The following is a 10,434-nucleotide window of genomic DNA, read 5'->3' on the forward strand; positions in this document are numbered from 1 at the left end:
ACTTCTTCATCCTAACTCCTATGAGATTTATTCAACTTCCTGGTGATCCTCCACTACTTTATGTATCCAAATACAGCTTCTCACTTCGCAAATCATCCTGGTTTGATTAGAGTGACAAAGAAATAGTCATATTCCAAACAGTAAAAATGGGATCACCTAATTTGTAAGTGGGATAACTTCTTCAACCTAACTCCTATGAGATTTATTCCACTTCCTGATAATTCTCCAATAATTTATGTATCCAAATACAGCTTCTCAGATCGTGATTCATCCTGGTTTGATTAAAATGACAAAGAAGTTGTCATATTCCCAAACAGGAAAATTGGGTTCACCTGATTTGAAAGTGGGATGACTTCTTCATCCTAACTCCTATGAGATTTATTCAACTTCATGGTAATTCTCAACTATTTTATGTATCCAAAGAGAGCATTTTACCTCGCGATTCATCCTTGTTTGATTAGAATGACGAAGAAGTTGTCATATTCCCAATTAGGAAAACTGGGATCGCTTGATTTAAATGTGGGTTAACTTCTTCATCCTAACTCCTTATTAGATTTATTCAACTTCCTGACTATTCTCCACTACTTTATGTATCAAAATATATAGCTTCTAAGATAGGATTCATCCTGGTTAGATTAGAATGACAAATAAGTTGTCATATTCCTAAACAGGAAAAGTGGGATCACCTGATTTGAAAGTGGGATAACTTCTTCATCATAACTCCTATGAGATTTATTCAACTTCCTGGTGATTCTCCACTACTCTATGGATCCATATCCAGCTTCTCACATCGCGATTCATCTTGGTTTGATTAGAATGAAAAAGAAGTTGTCATATTCTTAAATAGGAAAACTTGGATCACCTGATTTGAAAGTGGGATAACTTCTTCATCCTAACTCCTATGAGATTTATTCAACTTCATGGTGATTCTCCACTATTTTATGTATCCAAAGACAGAATTTTACGTCGCGATTCATCCTGGTTTGATTAGAATGACAAAGAAGTTGAAATAGGAAAACTTGGATCACCTGATTTGAAAGTGGGATAACTTCTTCATCCTAACTCCTATGAGATTTATTCAACTTCATGGTGATTCTCCACTATTTTATGTATCCAAAGACAGAATTTTACGTCGCGATTCATCCTGGTTTGATTAGAATGACAAAGAAGTTGTCATATTCCTAAACAGGAAAACTGGATCCAGTCACAGGCCGTGTCTACACTACTCGACACGTCTGCTTCAATGAAACAGAGTTCCCTTATGTCAAACTTACTAAACCCAAGCCATCAGCTCCTCCTGAGCCATCATCTTCTTCGTCCGCTTCAATGAAACAGAGTTCCCTTATGTCAAACTTACTAAACCCAAGCCATCAGTTCCTCCTGAGCCATCATCCTCTTTACCATCCTCTCCACCTTATACCACTGTCCCTGTGACTTCGCCACTCATACAGTCCACTCCGCTAGCTACGAACGCTTCACCTCCGGGCTCAGCAACTTCACCATCGTCGCAGTCTACGGCCTCGAGCTCCTCTGCTCCAGTCTCGCTCCAACCAACCAGTGATGTTGTCGCCACTTCTGACACGGCACAATCCAGTGACACTGCTGGTTCTTCTGGAACTATGCCACAACCAGAGCCTACTGTTGCACAAGCGCAGCCGTCTCCACCTGCGCCTGCTCATCCACGTCATTCTATGACAATGAGGTTGAAGAACAACATCTCCAAACCGGTGACAATGTACAATCTCACGGCTACGATTCAATGTGATCCTCACTGGATTCCATCTACATGGCAACAAGCCATGAAACATGCTCACTGGAGAAAGGCGATGAGCTCTGAGTTCACATCGACAACTGATAATCATACTTGGGACTTAGAAGCTCTGACACAACGGATGAATGTGGTTGGGTGTCGCTGGGTTTTCACCATCAAGTATAACCCTGACGGGACAATAGACAAATACAAAGCACGGATCGTTGCTAAAGGGTACCACCAGCAACAAGGAGTGGACTACACGGACACCTTCAGTCCAGTTATAAAGTCTACAACGATCCGCATTATCCTTGGTTTGGCAGTGAACTGTGACTGGCCTGTACGGCAGATCGACGTCAACACTGCTTTCCTACAGGGCCACCTGAAAGAGGAGGTCTTTATGCCTCAGCCACCAGGGTTCTAAGACCCTAATAATCCTACTCATGTCTGCCGCCCTCGGCAAGCAATTTTTGGATTAAAACAAGATCCACGAGCTTGGTATTCTGAACTCAAGACATACCTCCAAACCATTGGTTTTCGAAACTCCTTATCTGATACTTCATCATTCATCATGAACCATAATGGTCATTATGTCTATCTGCTTGTATACGTTGACGATATCCTTGTCACAGGAAGCTCCTCCTCGCTGGTTCAACGGATCATTGAAGACATTGCTCGCAAGTTCTTCATTAAAGACATGGGTGCGCTTGGGTACTTTCTTGGGCTAAAAGCTATACGGACACCTAATGGCTTGCATCTGATGCAACGGAAATATATCACAGATCTTCTCAACAAGGTTGACATGCTCCATGCGAAGCCAGTATCAACCCCTTTACCGTCGTCGCCTAAGTTGACTCTGAATTCGAGCACGACTCTCTCTGATCCGCATGAGTATCGCATGATTGTTGGAAGCCTGCAGTATCTAGCTCTTACGCGTCCTGATATCTCCTATGCCATCAACAAGCTTTCTCAGTATATGCACCGTCCCACGACTGATCACTGGCAAGCGGTAAAACGTGTCTTACGTTACCTCTCGGGAACTCTCACTCACGGCATTTTCCTTCAGAAACAGAAGAACCCTATGCTTCATGCTTTCTCTGACGCAGACTGGGCTGGTGATTCTGATGACTATGTCTCAACTAATGCGTATATCATCTATCTTGGAAGTCAACCTATCTCCTGGACTTCGAAGAAACAAAAGGGTGTTGCTCGATCATCTACGGAAGCTGAGTACCGTTCTGTTGCTAACACGGCTGCTGAAGTTCGTTGGGTTGTCTCTCTGCTACGTGAACTCGGCCTTCCCATTCGGCAAACACCAACGATCTATTGTGACAACATTGGTGCCACTTATCTTTGAGCCAATCCGGTTTTCCACTCTCGAATGAAGCATATCGTGCTAGACTATCATTTTGTTCGAGCACTAATACAGCAGGGAATTCTTCGTGTGTCTCATGTTTCAACACATGATAAACTTGCCGACAGTCTCACGAAGCCGTTACCAAGAACTCGCTTTCAGGATCTGCGAAACAAGATTGGTGTTCGAACACTCCCACCATCTTGAGGGGACGTGTTAAGTAAATACTCTATAGTAAAGGGATCTCTATGTAATTACCTTATAATACCGTAGCCCTACTTGTATACTTGTATAAATACCTCTCATTACCTTAATGTATATTCATTCAGCCTCATATCTTCTATATGTTCTTCCTCTCAGCTACACCATTCTGCTGTTGTGTATAAGGTGAGCCAAGTATACTTTGACTTCTCATCAATGAATGTCACAAAGTATTTCTGGCTGTCCCTAGACACACATGGAGATGTCCACACATCCGAGTGAACCAAATCAAAACAATGCTCTTAAGTAGTCTCAGAAGTTGGGAACACAATCCTACAATGCTTTCCTAATATGCAAGCCTCACACTCCAAGTGATTAAATGACATATTAGGCATGATCAATTCAATTGCACGAGCATGAGGATGTCCAACCTAGCATCCCACCTATCAGCAACACTACTCAAGCAAACAGAATCAAAGGGTTTAGAATTCTTAGCCATTTGAAGATGGTATAGCTGATTCTTGCTGTCTCCTCTGCCAATAACTCTCCCAGTCTTCAAATCTTGAAACTCAACTTCATCAGGTCTGAACACTACTTGACAATCAAGATCAATGGTAGCGTTCTTCAAAGATAACAGATTTGAAGTGAAACGTGGCATGTAGAAGGCAGTCGTGTCCTTCTCAAATAGTTTGAGCTTTCCCACTCCTTCTATTGGGATCATAGCACCATTAGCTATCATAACACTACCTGTTGAAGCCTTGATCTCACTTATAAGCCTCCTATCACTGATCATATGATGACTTGCTCCAGAATCAATCACAATGGGTTTAGGAGCTCCGGATTGTACAGCATGTTTCTTGCTTGCCGCTAAAGCTTGTACATGTTCCATGAACACTCTCCATTCCTTCCTGGTGATGCAATCATCAGCTCCACTCCCTTTCTCCTGCTCTCTTAGCACCACACTGTCTTCTACTGATTCACCCATGTAGGCTGAGTAAGAACACTCTCCTCTAACCATCTGGTGAACTACATCCTTTATCCCCTTCAAGCCAATCATGTGTCTTAAGTCATTCGACTCACTATCCTCTCTCCAAGGTCTTTTCATCATGAACCACACCTTGGAAAGCTTTCTCAACCTTCTCCTTTTACAGCTTGCACCACCTCTCCACTGAGTTGATCCCTTGTTCTTCCCACACACACCACGCATATGTTGAACAAGCTTACAAATCCCATTCACAAGAAGGTTAAATACAACATCTTGTTCCTGCCATTTTTGAATCACTTTCAGATCTGATGTGCTTGACCTCAACACATCTAGCTCCGACGATACATATTTCAGCCTTCCCACAAGCTGATACAACTCGCCCTTTCCATGTTTCCAGTCTAGGATAACACCCTTGGCTTCATGAACCTTCAACTTTGCTGTCTGATCTTCTTCAGCAGCTATCTCCTTTAAAGGTTCCACCTTTACATGGATCTTCTCCAAACTTGCTGTCTGACTTTCTTCAGCAGCTACCTCCTTTAAAGGTTCCACCTTTACATGATTACTCCAGATCCCACAGCTTTCAAAGCTGTCTTTACCACTCTTGACAATACCCACTCGTTCTCTTCTTCAAACTTCTTTGATCTACCACTTCTGTGCTTCATATCCATGTTGAGATCGCTTGTTTTCACCAGAGAATCTCACACAACCAAGCCACAGATTGAATAGACAACACAGATACCAAGAATCTTCAATAATCTTAAGAACACTCAAGAACACTCAAGAACACTCTCTGATTTTTGCGAAAAAGAATCTACACCCACTCCCTTTTAGCCAACCTGGCTCTGATACCATAAACACTTTTGTGTTTTAGAGCATGATTCAAACAATCAGAGATAATCAGATGAAAACATTAGAGAGATTACGAGATTTTAGTGAGAGAATAAAGAGAGAGACTCAAAACTCCATTAATTGATTTAATGTCTCAGATACAAGTTATATATGAAGAGATAAGGCTACTACAAAGGGGATTTCGAAATCCATAAGCATGTTAAGTCAATGGACAGGCTGGAACTCCTTTTGAAACACTTGGCTGTGCTTTCTCACATGCTTGCAACAGTGCAAAAGCATCTTCTCGTTTCCAGCACCATACAGGCTGTCAAAGTGCACCCTTATCCTTTCCTTATCCTCTTCCAATGTCTCTCTTAGGATAAGAAAGGATTAACATAAGGTAGACTCCAGTTTAACCCATCCGGGTAACTTCTCTTCCTTTCACTTAGTTACCATAGTAAAACTAAAGTTACTGTGGTAAATCCCCAAAGTCACTGACTGCCCCAATACTCTTCCTCTATCAATGTATCCACTCCTTATCACCTCATCTCAACATTCTTCATCCTAACTGTTGAGATGAGTTGAGACATATGAGAAGATAGGCAAAGACACAAAGGAGTTGAGGGCATAAAGAGGGCAAAGGAGTTAAGACAAGGGATGGGTTGATAGGGATGGTACGGATGGATAGGCCGTACCATTGGCCGTACAAGGTAAAAGCGGCCAAGTAACTCTCCGAGTAACTTGCATGTACCGGCTTGAAGTTACACTCAACCAAGACCTTATCCGAACGTTGGAAAGGATAAGGGAGGCGCGGCTTGACAGCTAGGACAGGCTGGCAAGAGCTGGAAAGGAAGAGCATCTAGTCTTGGATCAAGAAGATGCTCCAAACGTGTGAAGACTATCATTGGCCGGTTCAAACTAAAGCATCAGCTCTTCCTTTGACTCTACATGCTTGCTTAACCTTTATGATTTTGAAAACCCTAATGTGTATGGACCTATATATATTGTGAGCTCATCATTAATAAGAGTTAGACAGTTCTAAACAATTAATCTCTCTAGACTTTTCATAATGATTATCTATTAGTCTCTTAATCTCTTAAACTACTCTAATCTCTTCTTTATTCTCATCTAAACTCAGATTATGTTTTACATTACTCAAAACTCATATGACTTATGGTATCAGAGCCAGGTTGATTTCAATCTGAGTTCTTGGTGTTTTCTCTTGAAGATTCAAACTTAAAACTTTAAGAGATCAAGTGAGTGTGTTTGAAGTGTTCGTGGAAGAATCTACATCACGGGGGTTTCATCTACGTTCGGGAGTTCTTATCTGGTTCTTTGGAGGTTCTTTGAAGATTAAAGACAAGACACAAGGGGTTTGAAGCTGGTGGTGTGGTTCTAAGTCTCAAGATCAAAGATGAAGGTTGCTGTGACTTTCAAGGGAAGTAACTACCTAGTATGGTCTAGGATGGTGAAGACTGCTGTGGGAAGCAAGGGTTTATGGAAGCATATCACATCTGGTGAGGCTCCAAAGCTCATTACCCAAGGAGGAGACAAGGAGAGTGTCTCGGAAGCTGAAGCTGAGAAGTGGCAACAAGAGGACTTGATGGTGATGTCTGTTCTTCATGCCTCTTTGGAGCCGTCCATTCTTGATGCTTACAGCTATTGTGAGATAGCCAAGGAATATGGGAAACATTGAAGAAGGTGTATGGAAACACAACTAACCTTAGCCGGGTCTTTGAAGTGAAGAAGGCTCTAACTGGCTTAGTTCAAGATGACACGGAGTTCATTAAGCATTTGGGGAGGTTTCGGACTCTCTAGTCTGAGTTGGTGATGCTGAGGTCAAGCACAACTGATCCGGAGCTCCTAAACAAAAGGAGGGAGCAGGATAAGGTCTTTGGGTTGTTGCTTACTCTGAATCCGAGCTACAATGGGTTGATCAAGCATATGCTGAGGGCTGAGAAACTTCCTGACCTTGAGGATGCGTGTGCTCAGATACAAAAGGAGCAAGGCTCTATTGGCTTGTTTGGTGGCAAAGGAGACTTGTCTCTTGCCAATGCTGCGCAAACTTATCATGAAGAGATCCCACAAGCCAATAAGGCAGCACACGGCAAGTATGAAGATAGGAAGTTCAATGGGAACTGTGATCATTGCAAGAAGCATGGACACAAGAAGAGCCAGTGTTGGATACTACATCCCCACTTGAAGCCGGCTAAGTTCATGAAGGAAAGAGAGGCAAGAGCTCATGCATCTGAGGGAACAAGTGGAGCTGGGTCATCTAACCATGGAGCTGAGGGAGATGGCCGTGAGAGTGATGGCAAGGCATTGGTGACATATTCAGGAGCTCCTAGCATCTGTGGCAATGATCATGACTTTATCAGGAGATCCGAGATGGATGCTCTCAGCAAAATGCTCAAGGATAATGGTAACATTCATGGGTAATCTTTTGGTGCTTCTATGGTTGCTAAAGCCATAGAAATGTCTTCTTGTGTTGCTGATATTGCTAGGATTGATCTAAATAAGAGTAATGCTTGAACTGAGTACACCTTTGCTAGAAATGCTAAGATGAATGATAAGCTCAATGCATTTAGATCACCATTAAACCATTGTCATAATGCTAGCAACATACCTAAGCCATTGATTGTTGATTCTGGTGCATCTCATCACATGATTAGTGATACTAATCTTATTAAGGATATAGAACCAACTAATGGACATGTGATGATTGCAAATGGAGATAACATACCTATTAGAGGAATAGGAAACTTGAAACTGTTTGATAAAAATACTAGAGCTTTCTATATGCCTGAATTTACATCTAACCTACTGTCTGTTAAGAAATGCACAACTGATTTGAATTGCAATGTTATATTCAGCCCTAATGATGTAAGTTTCAGGATATTGAGAGCAGAAAATTGATTGGAAAAGGAATCACTAAAGGAGAGTTGTATTTGCTTGAAGAACTTGATCCTATTTCCAATTACAATTGTTCATTTACCTCTGCTTCTAGTTTAAATAAAAATGCCTTGTGGCATGCTAGATTAGGACATCCTCATAGAAGGGCTTTGTACTTGATGTTACCAGGTGTTTTATTTGAGAATAAGGATTGTGAAGCTTGCATTTTAGGCAAGCAGTGTAAAACTGTTTTTCCAAATTTTGCTAGTGTTTATGATAAGTGCTTTGATCTGATTCATTCTGATGTTTGGACTGCACCTTGCATATCTAGAGATAATCATAAATACTTTGTCACATTCATTGATGAAAAATCCAAATACACCTGGTTAACCTTAATTCCATCAAAAGATAGGGTGATAGATGCATTTAAGAACTTTCAAGCTTATGTGACTAACCATTATCATGCCAAGATTAAAATTTTGAGATCAGATAATGGAGGAGAGTATACAAGCTATGTATAAACTTTAGAGAATATGAGTTTGGAAGGAGAAAAGAAAGAGATTAGAGAAGTTTAGAAGTGATTTAGAACGAGTTTAGCAAAGTGTCTAGTGTATAATCATGATTAAGAGTCTTTGAGTCTAAGAGTGTTTTGTGTTAAGAACTGTCTGCCTTTATTAATGATCTGAGATTACAATATATAGAGAGGCAACTAAGAGACTAGCGTTTAGGAAACTGCACTATTACAGGAGATAAGCTTTTGCTTTAATTCAAATGATCCAATAAGCTTCCTCCTCAAGGATAAGGTTGCTTTTGCTTTATGCCAGTCTTGGACAGGCTGTCACACGCTCCCTTCTTCCTTTTGCAACAGTCTGATCGTGTGTATGGATAAGCAAGGCTTCTTCCCATAACACAAAGTTACTCAAGTAACTTTGGTTCACCGTGGTCAAGGCCTAGTACGGCTTCTGTACGGCCTAGTACGGCTTCTGTACGGCCTCGCCCAAGCTCACCCTAACTCCATCCTTAGTTCCTCAAGTCATCTCTTCTCATATACTGATCTCATCTCAACACTCCCCCTCAAGCTTAGCTTTGTGAAATCCTAAGCTTGGACAGCCATGAGATCTTCCTCATTAAAAACCTCACCAAGGAAAACCCATTGGGACAAAACCTTGATGAGGGAAAAAGAGTAAAGACCACATGACTTAGGAGATCAGCTTCTTCTGGTGAGATAAATGAGTCCTAGCTGGCTATGGATGGACTCAATCATCTTCTGCCTTGCTGCCTTTGTGAATACATCTGCTAGTTGATCCTCACTCCTTGTGTAGCATGGCAAATGACTCCAAGAAGTATCATTTGCCTCACCTTATGGCAATCAACTTCAATGTGCTTGGTTCTCTCATGGAAGACTGAGTTGGTGGCAATGTGTATAGCAGCCTGATTGTCGCAATGCATGGTCAAGGCGTGGCTTGAATGATCTCCAAGTGCTTCAGTATCCCTTTGATCCATACAAGCTCATTAGTCAGCCTCAGCATTGCTCGGTATTCAGCTTCAGCACTTGAGCAAGAGACCACCTTCTGCTTCTTACTCTTCCAGGTTAGTAGGTTCCCACCAATGAATGTGCAGTAGCCTGTTGTGGACCATCTATCTGCTCTATCTCCAGCCCAATCCGCATCACAGTAGCCAACCACTTCAGTACTTCCATTACACCCCATCCACACTCCTTGATCAGCTGAGCCATTGAGATACATCAAGATCCGGTTCACCATTCCCCAATGATGCTCCTTTGGAACTTGCATGTGCTGGCTTACCTGGTTCACTGGCTTACCTGGTTCACAGCAAAACAGATATCAGGACGTGTGATGGTTAAGTATATAACCTTACCCACTAGCTTTCTATAAAGCTTTGCATCCTTGAATGGTGGACTGTCTTCAATCTCCCCCTCACGTGGCACCTTGTATCCATCTTCTAGGGAAGTCTTGGCTGTCTTTCCATCAATCTTACCTGCATCTTTCAACAGATCAAGTGTATACTTTCTTTGGGATAGAAATAAACCTTCCTTGGATCTACATATCTCAATTCCAAGAAAGTATTTCATCTCTCCCAAGTCTTTAATCTCAAAAACAGATTTAAGAAATTCCTTAGTAGCTTGTATCTCTTCTTTATCACTACCTGTTATGATGATATCATCCACATACACAAGTAGAACAACAATACCTGATGGCGTGTTGAGTGTAAAGAGAGTATGATCAAGCTCAGACTTCCTAAAGCCACTCCCATTCAAGCTTGTGCTTAACTTGTTGTACCATGCCCTTGGTGATTGTTTCAGACCATAGATGGCTTTCTTTAATATGAGAACATTCCCTTTCTTCACCAAGTGCACAAGACCCGGAGGTGGCAGCATATACACCTCATCTTCTAGTTCTCCTA

At 41.7% G+C, this 10,434-nt stretch overlaps 1 protein-coding gene across 1 annotated transcript; it reads left to right on the plus strand.

Annotated features, from left to right (window-relative positions):
* The first annotated feature begins 2,321 nt into the window (after positions 1 to 2,321).
* On the plus strand, positions 2,322 to 3,107 carry LOC106324072 (uncharacterized mitochondrial protein AtMg00810-like). The gene has a single exon (XM_013762094.1). It carries the CDS (start codon positions 2,322 to 2,324, stop codon positions 3,105 to 3,107), a length of 786 nt encoding a protein of 261 aa, XP_013617548.1.
* The last annotated feature ends 7,327 nt before the right edge of the window (positions 3,108 to 10,434 follow it).

This window comes from Brassica oleracea, chromosome C2 (assembly GCF_000695525.1).
Source record: "Brassica oleracea var. oleracea cultivar TO1000 chromosome C2, BOL, whole genome shotgun sequence".
In the NCBI taxonomy this organism is placed as follows: Eukaryota; Viridiplantae; Streptophyta; class Magnoliopsida; order Brassicales; family Brassicaceae; genus Brassica; species Brassica oleracea.

Bases quoted from the DNA above. Each gene is read 5' to 3' on its own strand.
- LOC106324072 (XM_013762094.1), top strand. From the start codon at position 2,322: ATGAACCATAATGGTCATTATGTCTATCTGCTTGTATACGTTGACGAT.